Genomic DNA, 27,779 nt, shown 5'->3' with positions numbered 1-27,779 from the left:
ACAGGTGAATGGTTCTCTGTCTGATATTGGCTGGCCCCTTCCCCTGGGCAGTTAAGAAGTTTCTTCTTTCTTTCTTTCTTTTCTTTTCTTTTCTTTTCTTTTTTTTTCTTTTTTTTCTTTTTTTTTTTTTTTGCATCAAAGGTCTTAAACTCTGATCCAGACAGTTATAGTCAGGAGCAGAGCAAAAGTTTCAAGTAAATCTGCTCGAGCTAAGCATAGTCAGACCTATGCTTAATTGTTGTAGAATCTTTACATATATCTGTATTTAGAGTGCATTTTAAGGGTGACGGTATCATAATAAAAGTATTCCCAGTATGGACATTTATTGTGTACAATTCTGATACATAGAAAAAAGAGATCATAGAGCTTGAAAAGTGCAGAAAAGAGCAACTAAAATGATTAAGGGAATGGAGCATCTCCCCTAAGAGGGAAGGTTACAATAGCTGGGATTGTTTAGCTTGGAAAAAAGGAGAGTAAGGAGAGACATGATAGAGGTGTACAAAATTATGCATGGTAAGGAGAATGTGGATAGGGAGACATTTTTTTTCCTCTCTCAAAATACTAGAACCTGGGGTCATCCCATGAAGCTGATTGATGGAAGGTTCAGGACCGATAAAAGGAAGTACTTCTTCACCTTCTTCACACAGTGCATAGTTAAACTATGGAATTCATTACCACAAGATATAATGATGGCCATCAATTTGGATGGCTTTAAAAGGGGGTGGATAACTTCCTGGAAGAGAAGGCTATCAGTGGGTACTAGTCCTTATGCTATGTGCTACCTCCAGTATCTGAGGCAGTAAGCCTTTGTACACCAGTTGCTGGGTGACATGGGTGGGAGGGTGCTGTTACACTGTGTCCTGCTTGTGGGTTCCTGGTTGATAGCTGGTTATCTGAAAGACAGGATTCTCCCTTACGAGCTTGCTTGTCCTCTGAGATCTTCAGGGGAGGCCCTTCTCTCGATCCCCTCACCATCACTGGCACGCATGGTGGGAACGCGGGACAGGGCCTTCTTGGCAGCTGCCCCGGGGCTCTGGAACTCTCTTCTCAGGGAAGCTAGACCGGCTCCCTCCCTGCTGTGCTTCCAGAGGCAAGCTAAAAAAAATTGTTCTGGCTGGCCCTTTGGAAGTATGCTGGACCTCTGCTTATGCATTGTTTATATATTGAATATTTTTTAAAAAATCATATTTTCAATATTTTAAATGTTTTTATATTGCAGCATGTTTAATTATATTTTTAATTTTTGTATATCTCTATCTGTTTTAACTGTACATGTTTTAATTTGTAAAACCGCCTTGAGACCCAGGCCATTGCTAGACCAGGCTATATCCCGGGCTGATACCCGGGATCACCCCTGTGCGTCCAGATGACACACAGGGGATCCCGGGCTCAGGGAGGGATCAACCCTCCCTGGCCCCGGGATATAGCCTACTCCTTCTAGCCCGATTTTTCCTGCGGTCTCGGGCTGAGCCTGAGACTGCGAGCGTGTAGCCCGTTTTGCCACTTTTCCCGACTCCGCGCAATTACTTGCATGTAGCCAGGAGAAGCCGCGCACGGGGCGCAGCACTCCCCAGGAGCACTGCACCCATCACCTTACATTTACTTACATTGAACCACAACTGCCATTTGGATGCCCACTCTCCCAGCTTGGAGAGATCCCTTTGGAGCACTTCACAATCCCTTTGTAATTTAACAACCTTAAATAATTTGGTGTCATCGGCAAACTTGGCCACTTCACTGCTCACTCCTAATTTCAAATCACTTATGAACAAGTTGAAAAGAATTGGTCCCAATATCAATCCCTGTGGGACCCCACTATTTACTTCCCTCCATCGGGAGAATTGACCATTTATTCCTATCCTCTACTTCCTGTTCTTTAACCAGTTACTGATCCATAAGAGGACCTCTCCTCTTACTCCATGACTCCTATGTTTGTTCAGGAGTCTTTGGTGAGGGACTTTATCAAAAGCCTTTTGGAAGTCCAAGTAAACAATGTCTAATGGATCACCCCTGTCTACATGTTTGTTGACACTTTCAAAGACTTCTAGAAGATTAGTGAGACAGAACTTGCCTTTGCGGAAGCCGTGTTGACATGTCCTTCTATAAACTTAATAATTTTGTCTTTAATAATGTTTTCCACCAATTTACCTGGAACAGTTGTCAAGCTAACCAGCCTGTAATTTCCTGGGTCCCCCCTGGATCCCTTTTTAAAAATTGGTGTTGCATTGCCTATCTTCCAGTCCTCCGGTACAGAGGCTGAGTTTAGGGACATGTTGCATATTTTTGTGAGAAGGTCCGCAATTTCATATTTGAGTTCTTTGAGAACTCAAGGATGGATACCATTCGGGCCTGGTGATTTATTTGCTTTCAATTTGTCAATAAGGTTGAAAATAACAACAACAACAACAACAACAACAACAACAACAACAACAACAGCTGGTTGACCACTGTGTGAACAGAGTGCTGGACTCTTAGTCTGATCCAGCATGGCTCTTCTTATGTTCTTATGATCATAATTTTAGTTGACAATAAATGCACTGTTGTTACTTAGGTATTATGGTGTATCCAAATCTCTTTTCTCCCAGCTAACCCATTTATTGCAGTTCTGAACATGTGTGGGATGTTGGTGCATGTGTTTCATGGGCACCTATTGACTGGTATTTATTTCTGGTGCTAGGTTATCTCCCCTGCCAATATGTCTGTCTGTTTTATTTTCTATGAATTTTTTAAAATTCATGTCTGAGCACTCCTGGCAGAACCACTCCACCATTGGAAAATTTGTGTAACTTTTTAAAAAGATAAATGCCATTAAAACTTTCCCTGCCGTTTAGGAATGTTTTCTCTCTTTTTAAAACACACACTTATTTTTAGGCTCGTGCTGGGGTGCATATGAAAAAATCTCCACCCTCCCATTTTATCTATCAATCAAGTCAACCCCCTGCAATACATTTATTCTCTGTGGCACTTATCTTGCCCCATTTACCGTCTATATGGTGATAGGATATTGATGTTGCTGTCAACTGGAAAAGCTGTTTGTTTGTGTAACCAGTGCCCTTTTAACAAGATTAACAAGTTTAAAAATTAAATGATCAACTTTGTTTCCCTTTTAGGATGTTTTAAATACTATCATAAGGCACTGCCCCTCCTGCTTTTTTTTCCTGAGCTTACCTGGCTTCACGTTGCTAATAGGAGACTTCATAACAGCTGCAGCCAGAGTTCTGAGTACAAACATGTTGGAGGTAAGTATGGCAATGTTCAATGTCCATGTTCCTGTGAGAGTGCACAGTTGTTAGCAAGGTTCAGATTTCTCTACTCTAACAGGTGTTGGCTCATTAGTGCAATGTGAAACTGGGCTCTTGGGGCAGACACCATGGCAGCTGATGTGTGAAATTGTAGGATAAGGTGACATCCTAGTATTGCAAAGGTGTTTCATCAAAAGGACAAAATGTGAGAAATCATATCCTCACTAATACTGCAGCACATTTGCACTCTAAAAGTAAGGCTTGGGTTTCAGAATATTATTAGGGTGTGTTGTTGTTGTTGTTTTTGCAATATATGAATATTGCAACTGCTCATCCTGCGTATAGAACATCTTTCATGTTGTAAAAGGTGGGAGCAATAGAAAGCAAGAAGTTATTTTTAAAAAATATTCATGGGTAGTATGCAAAACAGTACAGTAATGATCCAAGTATAAAACCTTGAGAACTAAATTATCTGAAAAATTATGAACTTACTATTTATTAGTGGCCAGTATAACCTTAGAAGCTTGTGTGATACAGTTTGAGAAGGTAACTGTTAACAGCCTTCACCATTTAAAAACACTCACCCTTTATTCTGTTTCATAACTTGACATAAGCAGCACTTTTATTTCTGTTTAGATTTCTGTTGACATGTTAGAAAAACAATCAATTTCTTAAAGTACAAGAACCTACAGTACTAGCTAGTGACTTTAAGAATTTATAAAATATCGCTTACTATGTTTTTTCTGGAAATAAATTCTTGGTTCTTACTGGTTTTTATTGATGCTACCAATAAAAATACTCAGTAAACCATTCATAACTATAAAGCTTTGGGTTCCTTAAATAGCATTGTGACACCTTAAAATAGCCTTCCCTAAGCTGGTACCCTCCAGATGTTTTGGACTTCAACTCCCATTAGCCCAAGCCAGCATAGGCAATGATTAAATCTCCTGGGAGTTGTAGTCTATTTGAGGGAACCAGAATGAAGAAGGCTGCCTGAAAGACATTTATTATAGCATAAGCTTTTGTAAACTGCAGTCCAAGCTTATGCTACAATAAGTTCGTTGGTCTTTAAGGTGTCTACAAGACCCTTTGTTAGTTTTGCTGCAACAGACTAACATGGCTAGCCCTCTGGATATTTAATAGCATTGTAGTTCTTAAATTCTTAAGAGTTGGAAGGGAAGCCAAGATAGAATAAATTGTGTTGAATACAGAAGTGCTCTTTCACAATCACATGGCCTTTTCTGCAAGCAGAAGTGCTATTTCTGAAATAGCATATGATCCTTGCATGAGATCAAGTGCCTTTCCCTTTTTGAATGTCCCCAACATCTTGTATTCAGAAGTGTAATCCACTATAGAATCTATTTCATAGAATCATAGAATCATAGAATAGCAGAGTTGGAAGGGGCCTACAAGGCCATTGAGTCCAACCCCCTGCTCAATGCAGGAATCCACCCTAAAGCATCTCTGACAGATGCTTGTCCAGCTGCCTCTTGAAGGCCTCTAGTGTGGGAGAGCCCACAACCTCCCTAGGTAACTGATTCCATTGTCGCACTGCTCTTATAGTCAGGAAGTTTTTCCTGATGTCCAGCTGGAATCTGGCTTCCTTTAACTTGAGCCCGTTATTCCGTGTCCTGCACTCTGGGAGGATCAAGAAGAGATCCTGGCCCTCCTCTGTGTGACAACCTTTTAAGTATTTGAAGAGTGCTATCATGTCTCCCCTCAATCTTCTCTTCTCCAGGCTAAACATGCCCAGTTCTTTCAGTCTCTCTTCATAGGGCTTTGTTTCCAGACCCCTGATCATCCTGGTTGCCCTCTTCTGAACACGCTCCAGCTTGTCTGCGTCCTTCTTGAATTGTGGAGCCCAGAACTGGACGCAATACTCTAGATGAGGCCCAACCAGGGCCGAATAGAAAGGAACCAGTACCTCACGTGATTTGGAAGCTATACTTCTATTAATGCAGCCCAAAATAGCATTTGCCTTTCTTGCAGCCATATCGCACTGTTGGCTCATATTCAGCTTGCAATCTACAACAATTCCAAGATCCTTCTCGTTTGTAGTATTGCTGAGCCAAGTATCCCCCATCTTGTAACTGCCTTTGGTTTCTATTTCCTAGATGTAGAACTTGGCATTTATCCCTATTAAATTTCATTCTGTTGTTTTCAGCTCAGCACTCCAGCCTATCAAGATCACTTTGAAGTTTGTTTCTATCTTCCCGGGTATTAGCTATCCCACCCAATTTTGTGTCATCTGCAAATTTGATAAGCGTTCCCTGCACCTCCTCGTCCAAATCATTCATAAAAATGTTGAAGAGCACTGGGCCCAGGACTGAGCCCTGCGGTACCCCACTCGTTGGCTCTCCCCAGTTTGAGAAGGTTCCATTGATAAGTACTCTTTGAGTCCGATTCTGTAGCCAACTGTGAATCCACCTAATAGTTGTTCCATCTAGCCCACTTTTAGCTAGTTTGTTAATCAGAATGTCATGTGGTACTTTGTCAAAAGCTTTGCTGAAGTCAAGATATATGACGTCCACAGCATTCCCATGGTCCACAAAGGAGGTTTATTTATTTATTTATTTATTTACCATACTTATACCCCGCTCCTCAGCCAAAAAAGGCTCTCGGAGCGGCTTACACTTAGGAAAAAAGACAGTCCCTGCCCTCAGGCTTACAATCTAATAAAGACATGACACACAAGGAAAAGGAGTCAAGGAGGGAGGGAGGGAGGAGAAAGAAAGAGAGAGAGAGAGAGAGTCCAGCAGGAGCAGGCCCCGATGTTACTTCTGCCTGCTCCTGTTCCCTCGGTCTTTCTTCTTCCCCACAGGGCCAAGATGGCAGTTTGCCCTGTGGGGGTGGGGGAAGAGTCCAAGAGGAGCAGGCCCCGATGTTACTTCTGCCTGCTCCTGTCCCCTCGGTCTTTCTTCTTCCCCACAGGTTACCTTATTTAACAAACCCAAGCCTTCCATCAGAACCCAGGAAATGGTGGCTCTACATACAGCATTCAGGTTGTTCTCCCTGCTCCACATGCACTACTGTAGAAAATGTTCTTGGGTTTTTATAAGGGTAATATGCATATAATTCATTCAGTATAACTGAACAGGATCAAACAAGAATTTCAGTAACTTCCATTTTTAACTTATAAAAAATAGTTCTCCTTCGTGGTCTCTGTGCATCACACATATGGGCTCTGTGCCTGCGCAGAGTCTCGTTCCGGGGGGGAAAAGACATCTATAGCTGAGGCGTCATTTTGGGCGGGAACCCAATGCTGTACCGTGCATGTCTTGCAGGGTTCCCACCCTACTTCCTCAGTTCTCTTTCAACCACCATTGTGGCTGATCGTTGGGAAAGTTTCTCTAAAACATTGTTGCAGTGAAGCATTTTTCTCTCTTAGTAGCTTAGATTTTATTCAAAGTTCTTTTGTTTTTGATCACTTTTGTTCATACTTCTAGTTATTTTTTTAAAAAAGCTTTTTTGTGTTACTAATTTCTTCAGCGTCCTTTATCGTTTTGGGCCATATGGCCTTAAGGGTGCCATTTCTCAAATGCTCCAGGTGTGGGAGTAAATTGCCGCCATCTGACAGACATTCCCTCTGCCTCCTTTGTTTAGGGGAGGGTCATTTGTTAGAGGTGTGCCAATATTGCCAAGTGTTCTTGAAACAGACTCAGTGACACCAACCTGATAGATTAAAAACTATCCTGTAGAATAAAGCTTTACAAGCATTTGATCAGCCGCAGGGACAAACCCTGGCGAGAGGTGTCAAAATGGGAGATAAATCTCCAGAAAGAACTATTGAGGAGACTCCCAGTACTTCGGGTCTATCCCACACACCAGGCAAATCCTTCTCATTGTCGGCTGCAAAGAAACTGGCAAAAAAAGCTAATACAAAGCCAGTACAATCTGTGCTGACAGAGGAGAAGAAAAAGATACCTCTTGCCATGGCCAAGGTTCTCCCCTCAGATGCAAAATGGCCACGGAGTCCCTCGCCACATAATCGTGGCAGAGGTGTATCATCAAAGAGCTTGGACCTGATATCTATTCCACTTTGTCAGTCAGTACATATAGTATCCAGGACTGGAGATCATTCTCTGTTGACGTCGAAAATCTTATAGTCCCCATCAATATTGATAAGTAGAGCTGTTCAGATTCAGAAGGCTCGATCTCCGATTCCACCCCTAAAATCGCTGTTATTGGAGTTAAAGAAGGGGGATATAAGGCATACTGATCGATACCATACCTTGACATCAGAAAGTGAGATCCGAGATACTCCTCCTCGGTTGATTCTTTATGAAAGGGAACATACTCGGTCTCCTAGAAGGGACCATTCCAGACATTCTCCGTCATCAGTGGTGTCGGTCTCATCAGGAAGGGAATCTTACATGTACCGTAGACCACTTCAGGAAAGACCATACTCACCCTGTGAATGGGACAGAAGAGCTAGATGGGCAGATGCTTATAGTGACTGTTATGGCCCCAACCTACATGGTCCATATAGACACCATTACGGATGGCAAGAGCCACCGCAAACCCATCGATGCCCTTCGGTGATGCAATCTCAACCTCCGCCTCTGATAAACATGGAGACTCATGATTGTACCGTTTCGAACCTGAAGTCACTCCCAACACCACCAGGGGAGTGGCCCCAGTCAAAGCAGCAACTAGGACCACTGCTAGTATCGGAAGTGCTAGGGAACTCTTAAGGCCAATAAAGAAACACAGTTGCAGCATCAACAACAATCCAAACCTCTGCAACAGAAAATAGATACGACACCATCTCGTGCCCCTAGAGTATTGGATGATGATGATTACAAATCAGATACTTTGTCTCCATCTTCAATTCAACCATCTGTCTCATCATCAGAGGCTGAAGTGGCACAAGGCACAGTCTCTCCATCAGAAGATCTTGGCCATTTTACTGACCAAGTAATGAGAATGGCACAGAACAAGCATTGGGGTTATCAGTGGAACAGACTGCACCTACCATCCAAGATCGTGTGTTAAATGCAATAGCTACTGATTCCTCCCAACTGGTTTCGATACCGATTTTACCAGCGTTATTGGAGACAATTAAGAAGTCATGAAAGACTTCGTCTTCAGTGCCACCAACTTCTAAGAGATTGGAAGGTATATATAAGATTCAACAAAAAGATGCTGAATTCCTTCTCCAGCATCCTATACCAAATTCAGTTGTTGTGGAGGCTGCACAAACAAGATCTCATCGACAACATACAGCCCCTGTCAATAGGGAAGGTCACCGTCTCGATATCTTGGGAAGACGTGTGTATTCCTCAGTGGCCTTAGGAATAAAAGTATCAATTACCAAGCGGCGATGTCTGGCTATCAGCTTCTATTCTAGGACAAAGTTAATAGATTGTTGGACTACTTACCTGAGAACAAAAAGAATTTAGCACAGCCTTTTCAGATAGAAGCCTTGAAGTTGTCAAGACAACAAATACATATCTCAAGACACCAGGTGGATTGTTGTTCTAAAACACTAATAGGGTCAGTGGCATTGAGGCGCCACACATGGCTCAGATCAGCGGGTCTCTCTCAGAAAGCTAGGATGAGTATTGAGGATCTACCTTTCAATGGCCTTGGCCTCTTTAATGCCAAGACTGATGAATCATTGGATAACATTCATCATGCCTGCAATACTGCTTGAAAATGGGTTTTGCTCAAAAGCAACCTCAACAACGACGCTGGTTCAGACCGCAGTCGAATTATTATCCAAACCGACAGTGACAGTATCAACAGCCTGGTCAGCAAAGACAGCAGTTTTTGGCAATTCCAAGGGGCTAGGACAAAGACTAATTTCCGTAAAAACGAAGGACAAGGAAAATGGCATTTTTGACTCAGCCATAATTATACCAACTTTCCAAGGACAACTTTTCGGCGATCTCCTCTCCCATTCGTTAGCGGCATGGAAACAAATTACTACAGACAAATGGGTCTTGTTGATAATTGCCAGTGGATACAGAATAGAATTCGATACTCTCCCTCCTTTTGATACCGTGAAACGGACTTGCTCATCTATAGCTCTGCAAAATAAGATCTTTGTATTCTAGACAAGGGAGCTATAGAACAAATCACCCAAGATCAACTAATGAACGGGTTTTATTCCAAATATTTCATGGTACCGAAGAAGGGCTGAGGGTTCTGACCAATTCTGGACTTAAGGGATCTAAATTGGTTTCTAACACCAAAAAAGTTCCAAATGATTTCCATTGCCACCATTCTTCCGCTACTGAGAGAAGGCATCTGGTTTGCATCCATAGACCTTTGCGATGCATATTTCCACATTACAATCAACATGTCACACCGCAAGTACCGATGTTTTATAGTAGGAGACCTTATATATCAGTATCGAGTCCTTCCCTTTGGTTTGGCTACTGCCCGAGGGCATTTTCAAAATGCATGTCGGTAGTATGTGCTCACCTTCGACTCTGCCACGTCCAGGTGGACCCATACTTTGATGACTGGTTACTTGTGGCATTGACGGAAAAAGGTCTCAAACAAGCTGTAACAGTAACCTTGCACCTTCAGAAGGCCCTTGGATTGTATGTCAACCTAGAAAAGTCCTGCCTAACTCCTCAGAGGATCATAACCTTTATTGGAGCACAAGAGACCCAACATTTTGCTTCTTGGGTGGTGAGCGCCATTACGTTGGCTTATGAAATATCTGGACTCCCATTACAAGCTCCTGTGCATGTGCACTCGACTAGAGCGGTGGCAACATCGATAGCTTTTCAGAAGGGTGTCATTCTCCCAGATGTCTAAAGCAGCAACATGGACCACACCTTCCACATTTGGGAAACATTACTGGTTGGACATACGAGCACGTGCTGATACTGCCTTCGGTAGAATTGTGCTACAATCCGTCTTCACATGAGCACCAACACACCACCAGTAAGTTAGCTTGTTAACCGCCCATATGTGTGATGCACAGAGACCACAAAGAAGAAAGACAGGTTGCTTACCTGTAACCGTAGTTCTTCGAGTGGTCATCTGTGCGTTCACACAACCCACGCACCCACCCCGCTTTGGTGAGGTACAACAATTTACGGTTAATCAATATCCTTAGTTCTGGAATAATAGGCTACAATGTCAGTCTACAGGAACTGAGGGAGTAGGGCGAGAACCCTACAAGACATGCACGGTAGAGTATGGGGGAGGGGTTCCCGCCCAAAATGACGCCTCAGCTATATAAGATTTTTTCCCCCGGAACGAGACTCCTCACAGGCGCAGAGCCCATATGTGTGAATGCATAGATGACCACTCGAACTACAATTACAGGTAAGCAATCTATCTTTTCAACTGAATAACTACAGAAATCCATTTATCCTACTTTTGGCAATGCATAATCTCGTACGCGATATACACATAGTACCAGTGTGCATGAAGCTTCCAAGTTCCTTATATCTCAGTATCTGCCTATGGCTCAGTTCCAGCTGATGTCATAATGCACACTCTTAATGTTATATGTAAACATGACTTTCACTGGGGCCCTTTTTGAGAGTGATTGCTGAAAACAGCAGGCCAAGATATGAATTGGCCCAACTAACAATTCTAACTAATATTGTCCTAAGAGAGATTTGCGTGTTATCATGATCTAAGATACATGTTTGTTTGTTTGTTTTGTTATAGGCCCCCCGCTTAGAAGCACATACCATTCTTGGTTCTCTGGTTTGCTTTCCTAATCTCTATCAAGAAATCTCAGTGTTGCAACCTGTTGTTGAAGCAGAAATCATCACTGGAACTGCAGATGTCAAAGTAAATGTTTTCTCTGTAAACTAATCTATATATTAACGATTTTAATGTCTAGATTTACCTTTACCAGCCTTTGAATAAATAGAAAAATTGGACTTAGCATGAATGTTTCTTTTTCTTGGTGGATGGAGGGTTTTCAGAGTGAGTTATTCCCTCTGTCTTACTCTTGAGACACGTCTTATATAAATTGGAGATGCTTTTCCCTATTTGGTGGGAGGAGCCTTTTGTCCCTCTACCTCCCAATTCTGGGACTTATTGAAGTTGAGACTTCTAATAATTGGGATATAAATCTCATGTAATTCGGAAAAACCTAAATGATATAACTGTTACAAAATAGAAAAGGAAGATGAGGACAGGACAGAGGGTCTGTGGGGAGACTCATGTGGTCCCCATGGCCTCACATGCAGTTCCCGCTGCCATCCCCGTGCCCCCAAAATTCTATTGAACATACAAGACAACTATCTCCAGTTTTGGTATTTAACAAGGGGATATACCCAGCGTTCTGCGGGCCCCGTAAGATATATGTCTGCAAGGTAATCATCTTAAAGTAGTAGGCTGGTGCTAGGCTTGTGAGTTAACCTTTAAACAAATTAAATTATTTCTTTTTTTCCTCTCTCACCCTCATGACAACCCTGCAAGGTAGGCCGGTCCTAGACCTGTGACGTAACTTTAAAACAAATTAAATCACTTTCTCGCCCCCCGCCCTCTCGCCCCCTCAGTGCATGGCCAGGGCCGCCTCGAAGCTGTTGCCATGATTTTCCTTGTACCCAGAGAAAACAAAAAATACAACTCCCAGCATGCCTTTCACTGCAGTGCCGACTCACCCAAGGGGAGTCCTGCTGTTAAGGTTCATGGGAAAAGTCTGGCGGAGCCAGTCCACACTGCACTGTGCAATCGGTACCCGTAGGTAGGCCTTGAGGGAGCTGGCTAGCTGACTCACAGGTAGTTTGGTTGTTGTCGTTGGTGATAGGCCCAGAGCTGCTTGTTCCTTCCCTTCCACTCCCGATGGTGCCTAGTAACAGAGGCAGCCGGCCCAGGCACTCTCCCTTCAGGCCCAGGATGGCGAACCACTTCCAGATGATGGCCGCCAAAGCCCGATAAGTCTTCCCTCCCACCCAAGGCATGCTGGAAGTTGTAGGCATAAGCCTAGGTGCTTGAATAATACGTTAATCTTTGAACACCGTCTGAGATGTGGTGGGAGACAACTGGAGAGCAGGCCTTCTTAGTTATAGCACCCTGCTTATGGATTTCTTTTTCCAAGGCAAGTTTGCCTAGTGACTGCATTAATGGTTTACCAGTGTCGTGATTTTTATTTTTATTTTCCAAGGCCTTTATTTAAAATCAGCCACTCTACATGCCAGTACTACACCTCCCAGCATGCCTTTGGCAACCCTCAGGTGCCCATGTCCTCTGAGAGGCATTTTCCTCTTCTTGTTGTCTATTCTGCTCCTTGATAGAGCATCGAGGAGTAGCATCACTGAGGATGAGGTAAGCAGCTCTCAGTGGATGCACGCAGCTCCGACCAAGTCCTGCTGGGACTGCCTCAGCCCACGCTTCTCACCCACCGAGTGCTTCATCGGGAGCCTGTACTGAAGGGCCAGGGCTGGCCTGGGCACTCGCCCCCTTCATCAAGCCTGTTTCTGAGCATGCACAGAGTGCCTCCCCTCCCTCCCTCTTAAGGGTGAAGGCCGCATGCACACTTCCCCCAGATTCTGAGAAAACAACAATATCAGGACAGGGTGCCTTTTGAGATTGTTCAGAGTTAGGCCTCTCAGAGTCACACTGAATCTAGTTATGATTTCAGAACTGAATCTAGTTATGATTTTAAAACCATGCACACCACAAATAGACGCAACCCATTTATGTGGGTTGTTTCCTCTTATGTGGAATTGGGTTGACTACTCGAGAACAATCTTAGGAGTCTAGGTTGTAAAAGGCATGCAGCGTCTATCTGTCCATGCTCTCACAATGGCTGCCAAAGACCGATAAGTCTGGCCTCCTGCCCAAGGCATGCTGGGAGTTCCATCCAAGGCATGCTGGGAGTTGTAGGCATAAGCCTAGTTTTTTTTAATTAAATCGTTTAAAAATACATAAAACCTCAAAATTCATGATTTTAGATTTTTCTGGTACATTGTACAGCCAGACCTATCAGGGTGCCAAATTTCAAGTTTCTAACTCATCTGGAAGTGGATGAACATTTCTGGACATACAGCCCACACATATATTTTCCGTTTTATAGGTAGAGATACTAAAAACAAGAAAGGGAAGGATTACAGATAAATTAGCAAAGAAGGCAGTTAATGTACTTCAAGTAAAACAAGTTTGAGCCTGATGACACTTGTTCCATTTTGTTATATTTTTTGCTATTATATTTGAGCAAGATTTGTGAAGCAGATCTTTTAGAACGGGTGATGAATGTTGTTGCCCAATGAGCTTCTGTTCCTCAATTGGGATCCAATTTACTTACTTCATCCTATCCATGTTACACTATTCAATCTCATTGAGTGATATGAAATTCTTCTGCAATGTATTTGTGGGAGGTAAAATGTTTATTGTTATGATTTCTGTTCTAGTGTTACCTCATAAATATTCTTTTGAAGAATGCCACAGATGAACCCAATGAAGCTTCAAGGTAAAATGCTGCATAAAACAGAAAATATTATGGAATATAAATTGAATATATTATCTGTGTGGAAAGTACCTTGAGTTTGAATGGGCTAAAAAATACTTTGGGTGCTGCAGCTAAAGTGCAATCTTATGTCTGAGAAGCTGAGTAGAGTCCAAAAGACCTCTTGGGTCCATGCAATGAACACGAAGAAATTCTGCCTCCACTAATGTGGGTGGATGTGCACTGGCATAAGTGTGGCAGAGCTAGTTGGAAACAATGGCATAAGACCAAAAGGTAGCTGCTATGCTGGAACTATAGCTACTTGTAGGATTTAGCACTGACTTGAGAGTACAGATTGTCTTAGTGCAGCGACAATCTGGATCTTGTGCATTTGTAGAACTGAAAATAAAGGGGGAATTATGGCTTACTAAATTACATCTTTTTTGTTTTTGAAGGTGTTTAGCTCTTTGCTGTCTTGGGCTTTGGATATGTGAAGAACTAGTGCAATGTACAAACCACCCCCAAGTAAAGGATGCAATAAATGTTTTAGGTGTGACACTAAAGGTACTAGTATGTGATAGGTCTGTGTGGCTTTATTGTATGCAGCTTTATGGTTTGACTGCAGCCAGGAGCTTTGCTAGGTTCTTAAAAGATCCATGACAAAGGCCCATAACCCATACTCCAAATTTGCATGTGTATGCCTGAGTTGGCAGTGGGTCAGTGCTCTCCTCTAATATACATGTGTGTTTGTGTGTGTTGGTTATGTTTAATTGGGTTGAGGGACCTTTGTTTTTGTGAACCGCCCAGAGAGCTCCAGCTATTGGGTGGTATAGAAATGAAATAAATAAATAAATAAATAAATAAATAAATAAATAAATGATAGTTTTCCAGGCTTTCCTCCACTTGACCTCTTAGCAGCCTAATCCTGCCTGTAGCCAAAAGGAAGTGCTATCCCAATGGTGGCTGCCTTTCCTTCTACTTCTAAGAACGAGAATATATCTTTTTAGTAAATAGTGAGTTTTAGGGTGCAATTCTAAGGGACTGCTCCTCAATAGACAGAAGGTTTCAATCTCAGAGGCCTCCTAGTAAGAGCCAAGCAGGGTGGGCAGAGGACAGATTTGCTTACTAGGAAATGGGCACAGTGACAGAGAAGTTCTTAAATTGAGTGGATCTGGGCCTCTCCTCCTCGCCCTGCGCCTTTCCTCCCTTTCTGACACTTGCAACTTCGGAAGAGAAACTGCCCAGAAATTTCCGCAGCCTCTTGCAGAAGGGAGGGGTTGGGGATTGAAGATCTATGATCAGATCTCCTCTTCTGCAGTTGTAGCTCTGTCTACAGCCACAGAGGAGGAGAACTGCACCACCATCCTATGCTTCCCAGGCTTCATCTCGGAGCCATAGCATTGCACTCCCCGAGTAGTTTTAGTGTAATATGCTGCTAAGAGGGATGTGCAGAAGTGTTAGCAGAACGTGAGGTCACCTAAGCCCTCACTTTTTTATTTCAAGCACATGAGAGAGCAAAAGGCTTCCACCTCAAGAGCTGCCAATCATGGAGGCAAACAGAATTCTTGATGTTTGATTTGGAACATCATTTACATTGGATGTAATGTTAAATGGAGACTATGTGTAGAGTCCAATGCACACAGGCTGTTCTAATATTACATCCAACATGGGTGCAAGGCAGGTGCATATAAGCATTATAATATAAGCATTTGTGGATTTCCGTAATGATGCTAATTGGGGGGGGGGGAATCTTGAGCTAATTTTAAATAAAGTTCTTTGTTTATAGTAAAGGACTGTTTGCAATGTTCATATTTCCTTTAATTTTATTCCTTACTGATTTATTTCTTTGCCTTTACAGTTTACTAACAAGCAGATAGCACAGGAAGCATGTGATGTCTTTCAGTTGCTGACGTCTTACTGGGAAAATATTCAGAAATACAAATCTTCTTTACCCAGAACAATTATTGAAGTATGTTAATCTGCCAAAACATTTCTAAATAGCCAGTTAGTGTTTATTTCTAGATAGTCATTGGTAATGTTATTTTTAGATGGTCATTGGTAATGTTTATTTATTCACTGAAATTTAAGGCACAGTCCAATGGCCACTAGACACTGTCCAGACAGTGAACTGAGGTCGGAGCTGGGGTTCTTGCTGGTCTCCATGCTCTGAAATCCAGCATATAGAGGATGAAAAGAGGGCAGTTCCGGGGACAGGTGGGTAGGAGACCATGGAAGCTACTTTAAGCAGCTTCCTAAGTGCTGTGCAGCCTCCTCACCTCCTGCTCCAAAGCTCTTTTCTACTTACAGGCAAAATCACTCTTCTAGCCATAAATGCAGGGCTCCTGGAACATGGAGGAGAGGATCACTTCTATGCTGCGCCCCCCTGCATTGGAGTGCATTTGCACAGTTAAAGCTAGTGCGCCAGCTGCGACCGTTCCTAGAGATGTCGGACTTGGCCACGGTGACACATGTCTTAGTTACATCCCGAGTGGATTACTGTAACACGCTCTACGTGGGGCTGCCTTTGAAGAGTGTTCGGAAACTCCAGCTGGTTCAAAGAGCTGCAGCCAGATTGTTGACCGGGGCTGGTTACAGGGAGCATACAACTCCCCTGTTAAAACAGCTCCACTGGCTTCCAGTCTGTTTCCGGGCACAATTCAAAGTGCTGGTTATGACCTATAAAGCCCTATATGGCTCAGGTCCAGGTTATTTGAAAGAACATATTCTCCCTTATGAGCCTGCCCGTGCTTTGAGATCTTCTGGAGAAGCCCTTCTTTCAGTCCCACCATCTTCACAGGCACGTTTGGTGGGAGCAAGGGAGAGGGCCTTCTTGGTGGCTGCTCCAGTGCTTTGGAACTCTCTTCCTGGGGAAGCTAGGCTGGCTCCCTCCTTGATGGGCTTTCGGAAGCAGGCTAAAACTTTTTTGTTCTAGAAGGCCTTTGGAAAGTAATTTGGTCCTCCATCTATGTTAATGACTTATAATTTTGACGTGTATTTTAAACTTTTTTTTTTTACGTTTCTTTTCGTATGTTTTAAAATGTATGTTTTAAACTTTGTAAGACCGCCTTGAGGCCCAGTATTGAGCAAAAAGCAGGATACAATTAAATAATAAATATAATAATAAGTAATAGTCGTCAGTGTCCGATTTTGCTGGCTGGCAACTATCCCAATAGGATTGCGCCCTCTGTATCTTATTTGGAATATAGGCCTCCTAGTATAGATCTCTGGAGTATATACAGTAAACCTCCTGGGTTGCTCCAGATTGCTGCAACTGTTTGAAATATTTGTAAAATCTTTTGAACAAACATGAGTCACCATGAACTTCTAAACAATTATGAGGTGAATTTTCCTGTAGTGTTCCAACTCCTCCCCCACATTTACATTTTTAATACATTTATGTTTAATTTGCTAAGCTATCAGGGATACAATTGACCCTTATTAAAATGAGGCACTGTGTTGCAGTTGTTCCGCTCCTGCTTGGATAGCCAATTTCCAGCTTGGATTTCAAGGGGGTCCATTAAGACCCCCCAATAGCAGATTGATACTGTCCAAAAAAAATGTTGGAAGAGGGTTTAATTTCACAAGTTAAACCCTTCTGCACCATTTATCTGCAGACACAGTTAATGTGCTTTACTTTATTGATATTCAGGGAAGCTGTTGGTTAATCATATGGGTAATTGCTACAAGAACATTTCAGTTCTGTTAGAGTGAATTATGCAGAGTAAGTAGATTTGTATAACATATATTTAATTTGTGTTTTCCTCTGGGAAATTTTGTAGATTCCCACCCCACCCCCCCAATCCTTTTCAGGTACTGTAGAGGAGGAGGGGGGGAAGAATGATACACTCATTGGGGAGATAATGAGGACATAGTTTATTACAAAGTAGCTATTTAAATTTCACTGAAACTTTTGAGACAAGTTTTGTGTTTTGACTGACCTTGGAAAACAAAACATTTCTGTCAATTTATTGTTCTGAAATTGGTTTTGCACAGATACTTGTTGCTACCATTGCATTTCTGTTGCCTAGTGCTGAGTACTCCTCTGTGGAAAGCGATAAAAAGGTATGTAATGGTAAAACACCATTGTTTCTTCCTGATATCATGGTTTTTACTATGGACCTGATATTTAAGCAGTGCCCCCACCCACCCCTGATCCAATGTTAGGAAAGCATGAAAACACCTTATGTATATTTCTGAGGCTAAACTATTCAATGTAAGATATGGGGCTGTGCAGTCAACTTAGTTTGAATAGCTGATTATCACTATTCTTTGGGGATAGGGGAGAAAGTGGAAGGGCGAACTCACGCCTCCTTCAAATTTGAAACAGCCCTGGCTTCAAAATCAGACTTCTCAGCTCAAAGAAAGGTGCATACAGCATGTGTGTCCTTTGTTGTATCATATTTTCTAAGTAGAAGTAATATATTCTGCAAATTTCTGTTTTAGTTTATAGTTTCATTATTACTTTGCTTGTTGGACTGGTGCATGATATTACCGGTGAAAATGCTGCTGGAGCCTGTACTTACTTCCAGTTTTGAAGATCAACTGCCTTCTAAAGCTCCATTGCTAGATTACATCTATAGAGTAAGTATGTAAGGATCATTTCTAAATATATCTCATCCTAATGCTTAATTATGCTGTTGATTATGAATAGATGCATAACAAAACAAAATTATAAAACCCTAAATGTGGGGTGTTGTCTGCTTTTGAACTAACTTAATTAATAAACCCATCTTTATTCCGGAAAACTAATGTTGATGACTAATTATAGCTTGTTCAGATTGCGCTTGAATTGTTGAATTTTAATCTATGAAGTAAAAAAAATCAGTAATTTGAGAACTGTCCTTATGACATTCTGAACAACATCTCTTACATTTTGTATTGTTTCCAACATTATGCTAGTAGCAAAATTACAAGAGGTGGCATTATTTCATTAGTGTTTGTGCAAGTGCTAGTGGAATAACTAATGCAAGCAATACTTAGACTGATGAATGAATTGTGCCACAGCTTATGGAAGGGCTTGTGAAGCAACTAGTAAAATGGTTTATGAAATGGCTCATGGAAGTGGAATCAAAGTATTGCATTTGGCACTTGTACAAGGATAAAAAGTGAGGTTTCCACAAGCAGTAAAAGATTTGTGCTAGCAGAATAACACCAGAATAACCCCTTGCTTGCTTACTTTCTGAGGCAAAACAAAAAAGATTTTTCTAAAGAAGATATTACTTGTTCTCAAATGCTTATTCAGGAGAAAGTATGATCTTGTTTTTAAATAAACTACCACCTGTAATGATTTGGTATTCTTTATTTATTATTATTATTATTTATTTATATAGCACCATCAATGTACATGGTGCTGTACAGATTACACAGTAAATAGCAAGACCCTGCCGCATAGGCTTACAATCTAATAAAGTTGTAGTAAACAATAAGGAGGGAAAGAGAATGCAAACAGGCACTGGGTAGGGTGAAGCTAAACAGTATAGAGTCAGAACAAACTCAATATTTAAAAGCTATAGGGAACAGAAAGGTTTTTAGCTGAGTTTTGAAAGCTGTGATTGAGTTTGTAGTTCTCAAGCGTTCTGGAAGAGCGTTCCAGGCGTAAGGGGCAGCAGAAGAAAAAGGACGAAGCCGAGTAAGGGAAGTAGAGGTCCTTGGGCAGGCGAGAAGCATGGCATCAGAGGAGCGGAGAGCACGAGCGGGGCAATAGTGTGAGATGAGAGAGGAGAGATAGGCAGGAGCTAGGCCGTGAAAAGCTTTGAAGGTCAACAGGAGAAGTTTGTATTGGATTCTGGAGTGAATTGGAAGCCAATGAAGAGATTTCAAAAGTGGAGTGACATGGTCAGAGCGGCGGGCCAAGAAGATGATCTTAGCGGCAGAGTGGTGGACAGAGACCAGCGGACTGATGTGAGACGAAGGAAGGCCAGAGAGAAGAAGGTTGCAGTAGTCCAACCGAGAGATAACCAGTGCGTGAACGAGAGTCTTGGCAGAAGAGACAGACAAAAATGGTCGGATCCTGGCAATATTATACAGGAAGAAACGACAGGATTTAGCTACTGCCTCGATATGAGGAATAAAGGAGAGCGAGGAATCAAATATAAAGCCAAGACTACGAGCTTCCTTGACCGGAGTAAGCGTGACATCGTTGACAGTAAGAGAGAATGAGAGGAGAGGGGAAGGTTTAGGAGGAAAAACAAGCAGTTTGGTTTTTGCCATATTAAGTTTCAAACGACGATGAAGCAGCCAGGCTGAGATATCAGAAAGGCATGCCGAGATACGGTCGTGAACATCAGGAGAAAGTTCCGGAGATGAGAGATATTATTAAATGGATATAAGATTTTCTACCATACATTTTTTCTGTAGCATACAAACAAGTCTCCAAATACTTTCAAATGTGTTTTAAAACTTTACATAATTTTTGACACAGTTTTATTATTCACTGCATTTTTATCAATTAATTGACTTTTGAGAGTAAAGTGAGTTGATCAACTAATTACACTGGTATGAGAAGTATCCATGACATCTGGCCCGCCCACATAGTTCCTTCATGTAGATGTTACCAAAGTGTAGTGTGCCTAGATCATGTGGAAATAGCATCCTAATGTGGTAACATGTTATTCAGGTCAAATTTTCAGGTGGGCTATTCCCTAATGTTTGCTGTATCTGAATACAAGAGTTGTTTCATTCACCACTCAGAGGCAAACCTGAGTGTCAGGGACTCTGGGCCTTGAACCAACAGGTTGGGATCCAGCCAAGCAAACTACCTGACACTGTTTGTGCTCATGCCTCACAAATGAAGCACAAAAGAAATGGAAGTATGCAACATTGGCCTTTGTGAATAGCAGGAAGCGTGATGCCTTTGGATTGGCCAGACTTGGTATCAGTGTTAGAAGACTGGCAAAGCTCTGTTAGGTCAACAAAGTCAACAGAACAAATATCTTCTGCTTGTTTCACTGCACCATCTTTCTGAAGCTACCAGCTCTAGTTTCAGTGGCAGAGTTTGATGTTTCTTGGCTAGAGTGCACACCCTCACAGCTTGGATTTGGGTAGAGCTGCCCATAGCCTTGCCTTGCCCCTGACACCAGTTTTGTCATTGAGTATGTACTCAGCAATGTAGTTCCCTGGAAATGTTCCTGTATGTTACATGTGTCTGTAAACATGTATTTAGCCCATCCTTTTTTATATTTTTGTTGTATTTTATCTGTGAAGTAGAATTTATTTATTTATTTATTTATTTATTACATTTCTATACCGCCCAATAGCCGGAGCTCTCTGGGCGGTTCACAAAAATTAAAACCATTCAAAGTATAAAACAACAGTATAAAACCATAATATAAAATACAATATAAAAGCTCAACCAGATAAAAACAGCAGCAATGCAAAATTACAAATTTAAAACGTCAAGTTAAAATTTATTTATAGACTGTTAAAATGCTGGGAGAACAAAAAGGTCTTCACCTGGCGTCTAAAAGCATATAATGTAGGTGCCAAGCGAACCTCCTTAGGGAGCTCATTCCACAGCCGGGGTGCCACAGCAGAGAAGGCCCTCCTCCTGGTAGCCACCTGCCTCACTTCCTTTGGCAGGGGCTCACAGAGAAGGACCCCTGAGGATGACCTTAGGATCCGAGCAGCTACATACGGGAGGAGGCGTTCCTTCAGATAGCCTGGCCCCAAGCCGTTTAGGGCTTTAAATGTTAATACCAGCACTTTGAATCGGGCCCGGACCTGGACTAGCAGCCAATTGATGTGCTGGATCATGCTATTAATCCATCTCACTCCACATTCTGCTGTTATTAGATGATGGTTGTATTTCATTGTATTTATGTGGATTCTTAAAGCAAGGAAGAGGAGTAGGCTGTTACCTGTTAACAAAGATAGGAATGTGAATAAGAGCAACTCCAAAGGCAGTTTCAGGTGCAGCCTAGAGGTGTGCACAACAATCAGAGGTTCAGCTGGTCACGATGTGCCCGATGAGCCAGCCATTGAAGAACAATCTCGATGTGGTACTTTCTGTTATGTTCTAATATAATTTCTTTTCTTTTTTTTCCAGGTCTTGCACAGTTGTGTTCATGGTTCAAGCACTTATACACAGCAAAGCCATTACCTTTTAAGCCTCGCAGACCTCTCCAGTGATACCTATGATCCATTCTTGCCACTAGGGAATGTCAGGAATTCTCAACCCATTCAGTTTCAGGCTTCTGCAGATTTGAATAATTTGCTCACTGTTGCTGAAGGTAACAAATAGTTTGTAAAGGGACAACGCATCTTAGCTTTAATCCATTAAAAAACAGTTCTCTAGAGCCATCAGTATAAATACATTTTTGCAAGAACTTTGTTTGGGTTCAGCACACATGATATTTAGAGTTAATCTGTATGCTTAGAACATCAGAAGGACTAGAAACTGGTAGAAGCAACTTGCATCATACAACCTTCCTCTGCCTGATCCCCCCTATACTAACATACACACACACACCGTTACATCACCTTACCCCAAATCCTAGGCCTTTCTTTTTGAAACAAACAAACTTTTTAATGGTTAAAAAATAAACTATACCGATATATATAGTTCAAAGTCAAATACAAAAGGAACTGGAGGTAACACAATCTAGTTATAATCATGAACACAAAAAAGATTACTTTTCCATTTATATTCACTCTCATTATAAAAGATTTACAGTGATAAAGAGTGGATCAACCTTTATCAACCATCATTGTCCCAATTTGAATGCTCTGCTTTCCAACAATCAAATTACCTCCAGAACACATCCTAGGCCTTTCTTGAGGGCCAGTGGACCATCAGGAGAGCCTTTTCAGGGGTTTGGAATAGGGAGGAGGGATTTCCCATTGTACGAATACTGCTTTCGATGCAACTTAATATTTTCATATTTATAAGCTGCCTTGATTATGAGTATAGAACGGTGGGATAGAAATACTTACCTTATTTCTTCAATTGTAAGGCGCCATCGATTGTAAGAGGCACACTAATTTCAGTACCACCAACAGAAAAAAAAGCTTTGATTCTAAGAATAACAACCGCACCCGCGATTCTAAGACGCACCCCGTTTTCAGAGATGTTTATATGGGGGGAAAAGTGTGTCTTAGAATCGAAGAAATACGGTATTATAAAACAGTGTTGCAGCTGAAACAGTAAACTCTATCTGCAGATTGCTACTTTACACCTAGTGCTACTGTCCCAAAGACCAGGAGTGCTTCCAGATGGAGAACTACTAGCACTAACAACCATAATGCATGTTGCAGCAGTTCCATCTTTTTTTCTTAGTGGATTTTCTGCAGAAAGGGAAAGGGTGGAAGAAGTGGTAGGAAAACGCAGAAGGGCTATGGGTGGAAGACAACTATGGCGGTATTATAATTCTGTGAATGAGACAGGTCAATGGTACTATAAAAGCCTCTGGAAGCACCCTCAGACTCTAGCTGAGCCAACAGGTTTCTCATACATAGATCCCAACCTGAGTTGCCACATGCGAACAGGAACAAGCTAAAAATCAGTTTTCACACTGGCACCTCATTCAGGGTAGCTGTCACCACATATTTATTGACTGGGACATTTCACAGAGGGGTTTCTCCAATCTCACAGTCCATTCCATTTTAGTAGCACAGAACCCAGCTGATTGAGACTCAAGCTTTAGGCTCAAGCTTCATAATAACTCAGAGGAAAACTCAAGAACAATCTATTCAAGAATAGAATCAAAACAGATCCTTGCTTAATAATAGTAGTTTTATTGTCTGACCATAGGCCATAACAATGATTAAAGCGGTTATATAAAATGCATTACATAGATCTGATAAAATAAATTAAACTCTACATTATATCATTGTTAAACCTGTCCTCATACAAATAATATCCATTAAAATGAATTACAAATTTAAAATTGAAGGTTAAAATTAATCATAGTTAAAACAAAAAAAATACATTGCCTTCACAATCCACACTATGATTCTTTAAAAAACTTTTCTTATAAATATAAAGTGCATATATAACAGCCGCTGCCTTGCAAACAAAGCCCAGTGGAGTCAAGTCTTTCACAACCTTCCTTTGCGATAGAACAGTAAAATGAATAATGACTCAAGGTCTCAACTTCTCCATTCCTGTAACTCTACTTACAGTTGGCATAAGGTACTTTCTTCCACTTCTCTAAAATCACCCAACGCCTAGAAAGGCTCCCTGGCTGAATTCTCTCTGGCTCACTATATCTTGGATCCTAAACTTTAATTAATATTTTCCAGTCTGTATAGGGAGATTTCTAAAATAAGTCAAATACAATCCCAATTGATTAACTAGTTCTTCCCAGATAGAATACCAAAACCCTGGGCTGTTCTTTTGCTCCATTATACAGATTTTTAGAAATCTGTCTTCTGAGATTCGTTTAATCCTCAGCTAGTGGTTAAATAACTTACAGTGCAACCCTATACATGTCTTCTCAGAAGTAAGAACCACAGTCTTCAATGGGACTTACTCCCAGGTGTGTATAGGGCTGCAGCCTGAATCACCATTCTCAAATATTTTGGGATACTTCCAGTCTCAAGCCCACAGATGGCATATCTTTGTGTATCATTCCTAAAACTGGATTGACTCTGGGACAGAGTATGTGTTCTGTATTTCCCATATCGTAGATCCATATAGAAACTAAGAATCTTCCTTGCCTTCAAAAGTTTCAAAATAAGAACTCTGGTGCATATTTTAGTTGGCTTATTTTGCTGATTTAAAGAAAATATTATTCACTTTCAGAAAGGAGGAGGAGGAGTTTGGAGCTAATACCTTTGACTGCACGAATGATTATGGCACATCTAGTAAATAATTTGGGCCATTATCCCTTGAACGGAGGACCTGCTGTTCTTCACAGTCTCATTAGTGAGAACCACAACAACTCTTACGTGGAATCTTCTGAACTATCTTCTGAAGTCTTCAGAAGCCCAAACTTACAGCTGTTTGTATTTAATGATAGTACTCTCATATCATATCTTCAGATTCCTTCAGAAAAAGGGGTAGATGATGAACCGGCAGGTACTTTCTCGGAAGTAAGAGTGATCGTTAGAGATATCTCAGGGAAGTACTCATGGGATGGAAGTCTGATACATGGGCCATTAGCTAGTTGTCTACCGGATCAAAAGAAAAGAAAATCCATGGCAGTTTTGGACAATCATAAGCAGAACTTTGAGTCTCCAATGAATTTCATTCAAACATATGAAGGAGAAGATGCTCTTGATAAATTGCTAGAGAGGATTGGCAATAGTAGTCCTGAGTGCCTTTTACGTCCACAACTAAAATTAAATGAGCCATCACCATCACCGTGTGTCATGAGCCATGACCAAGAGAATGATATCCTAGAAGCGATAATGCAACAGAGTTGTATAGAAAACGAATATACACTTGGATGCAGTTTGAATCTTAATATGAAAGTTGAGAGTCAGAAGGAACCAAAACCTGCTCAGCAACAAGCACCATTTCGTTTATGTAGACTCTTGCTAAACGACTTAGGAATGAATTCTTGGGATAAAAGGTATGTTTTATATTAATACTTTTGTTATTAAGAAATAATAACATATCCTCCTTGAGAAGGCTGATGGCCATCTTGACTTTCAGAAAAGCACCTCCTCCTGGTCGAAGGCAAAAGAAATCTGTATATGGAGTAGAGGGTTGCCCTCCCAGACAAATGTTATCTGCTACATTTACAAGGTTTCTCGGAGCTCTCTGGACTCCAGGTTTTCTTAGTGTTTTTTTTCCCCATTTTCCCCCTTTTGTTTAATTTGGATAGTTGGTTGTCAGCATCTTTCTTTTTCCCTTTTTTTTCACCTTCCCTTCTGCCTCCCTAGCCAGAGACATTGGCAAAGGATGCCGGATCTACATTATTGCTTTAAAGCGCTTTATAACAGTTTTGACAACTGTATATGGCGTGTGTCCTGGGCCCCAACAGTTGTCAAAACTGCTATAAAGCGCTTTAAAGCAGTAGTGCAGATCCTGCCTGGGAAAGAAAGAAGGAAAGTTAGCATAATCTAAGGCTGATTTGATTTAAATCAAATTGATTTAAATCATGATTTAAATTGCTTCTCTGAAGGAGTCCATTTTTATTATTTAAATTGCAGTTTAAATCACTAGTGAGGAAGATTCTCTTTAATAAACATTGTTGTAGACATATATTGTTTAATATAACCTTAATTTTCAGAGATGTTTATTGTTTATTTTTCTGGTTAGTTTTATTCAACAAACAACAACATTAACAAAACATGCAGATGGATTTTTGAATGGTTAACTATTACAATTAAACGTACAGTTCTTTAAAAGAAAAGAAAATTTATACAACCACAGCAAGTACAGAAACAAAATATTCCCAAATGGGGTCTCTTTTATGGCCAAATTCTCCCCAAATGGTCTGTTCATTGACCTTCTCTATCTTTCACTTGGAGAGAGGCAAGGCCGAGAGAGAGAGAGAGAGAGAGAGAGCAAACATTAGTAAGAGAATTCGCTGCTTTGCCAGGTTGGTCTGAAAGGTCATGGTTCCCTCTCCCCCACCCCCCAGTGAAGTGATTCTTCCTTCCATCAGGAAGGGGTGTTTTGCAAAGCCAGAGCCTGACGCTTGGCCTCGCTTGAGAACAAAATTGTACAGTAAGTTGACATTTTCCTGTCATATTTAAGCTGATCTGTTTCATTAAAAAAAAGGCATAATCATGAATTCTTGTCCATGAAAATCTATGCCAAAATAAATGTATTATTCTTTAAGGTGCTGCAAGACTCTTTAGGTTGTAGCAAATGTTAGTTTAACTTAAGTCCCATTCATTTCAATTGGTCAACCCTAAGAGTTTATTGTGCACTTGTCATTTTGTACACGACACCATGACCCTCTAATGTTTTTTGGAGGCGTATTATTTGTGAAAGCAAAAAAAGTGTATTTTCTTTATTGTGTAATTGCAGTATTCTGCCACCTAGAGGTTATGTAAGGAAAAAGCTGAGAGTTGTAGGATTTCTTTCTGTCTAAATATTCATAGGATTGCACCCTAAGGGACTATGTTTCACCCACATAAACTGGATATCTTGTGCTGAGAGATCCCAGGAGATGGTATTAGCATATAAAATAGATTTACATAGGTGGACTAGTGGCAGCTGCAGGAAGCTAAAGTAAAGAACTTTCAAAACATTTGTAACTTTTTTTCTGTAAGATCTTGGTAATTATCGAAATTATAAAATGCTTTTATCATTTTTCCTGTTAGTTGAAATATTGAATATAATGTTTATCATCCCTCCATAATGTATGTTCTTTATTTCTGTAGAAAAAGTTTTCATCTACTGAAGAAAAATTCTAAATTATTGAGAGAGTTGAAAAATTTGGACTCTAGGCAGTGGTGAGTCAACTTCGTAACTACTTCAATTGGCCTCTTGTAAATGGTTACATTTACAATTTTATTATTTTTTTGCTTATAATAAAATTAAAATGTGTTTAACCTTTTTAAAGTTTTAAACATTGTTTTGTTAATGCTTTGTCTAATTTAAATAGGAAAAGTAGGTGGATAGTTATGACCCTTGACCGGTATTGGATTGTTTCACAGACTATGTTTGAGGATGGTTTATGTTTTGACTTTGGCTCAGTTTGTTTCAAAACTTCAAACGTAGGATTTGGGGCAATAAATATAGTCTGGAGGTCTAAATTGGCCAAAATCTTGGGTGCAAACACCTGTGCACATACCATCCTTCCCATCAACAGGCTATGGGATCATGTCCTTTCCACCCCCCACCATGCTGTCTATTACTAGACCAACACTATTTATTTATTTATTTATTTATTACATTTTTATACCGCCCAATAGCCGAAGCTCTCTGGGCGGTTCACAAAAAGTAAGACCATAATAAAACAACCAACATGTTAAAAGCACAAATACAAAATAACAGTATAAAATGCACAATATGGATAAAACCACGCAGCAAAATTGATATAAGATTAAAATACAGAGTTAGAACGGTAACATTTAAATTTAAGTTAAAATTAAGTGTTAAAATACTGAGAGAATAAAAAGGTCTTCAGCTGGCGACGAAAGGAGTACAGTGTAGGCGCCAGGCGGACCTCTCTGGGGAGCTCATTCCACAGCCGGGGTGCCACAGCGGAGAAAGGCGCTGTGTCCCTTCCCTCTCTCCCTGCGTTGTCCTAACCCCCAGCTCCACTTTT

General features: G+C 41.1%; 1 protein-coding gene across 2 annotated transcripts in view; it reads left to right on the top strand.

Annotated features, from left to right (window-relative positions):
- RALGAPA2 (Ral GTPase activating protein catalytic subunit alpha 2) overlaps positions 1-27,779 on the top strand; it is a 212,842-nt gene that overhangs the window by 91,056 nt on the left and 94,007 nt on the right. For both annotated transcript variants that reach the window (XM_063130176.1, XM_063130175.1), the window contains 10 exons: positions 3,111-3,239; positions 10,881-11,006; positions 13,577-13,635; positions 14,067-14,175; positions 15,470-15,580; positions 17,605-17,673; positions 18,055-18,192; positions 21,656-21,839; positions 24,353-25,124; positions 26,890-26,961. In XM_063130176.1, the coding sequence (XP_062986246.1) occupies positions 3,111-3,239; positions 10,881-11,006; positions 13,577-13,635; positions 14,067-14,175; positions 15,470-15,580; positions 17,605-17,673; positions 18,055-18,192; positions 21,656-21,839; positions 24,353-25,124; positions 26,890-26,961 (1,769 nt within the window). The remainder of the gene's footprint in view (positions 1-3,110; positions 3,240-10,880; positions 11,007-13,576; positions 13,636-14,066; positions 14,176-15,469; positions 15,581-17,604; positions 17,674-18,054; positions 18,193-21,655; positions 21,840-24,352; positions 25,125-26,889; positions 26,962-27,779) is intronic.

The sequence above is a fragment of the Elgaria multicarinata genome, chromosome 7 (genome assembly GCF_023053635.1).
Source record: "Elgaria multicarinata webbii isolate HBS135686 ecotype San Diego chromosome 7, rElgMul1.1.pri, whole genome shotgun sequence".
Lineage (NCBI taxonomy): Eukaryota > Metazoa > Chordata > Lepidosauria > Squamata > Anguidae > Elgaria > Elgaria multicarinata.
Note: the sequence above shows the minus strand (reverse complement) of the source record. Positions and strands in the feature narration are given on the sequence as shown.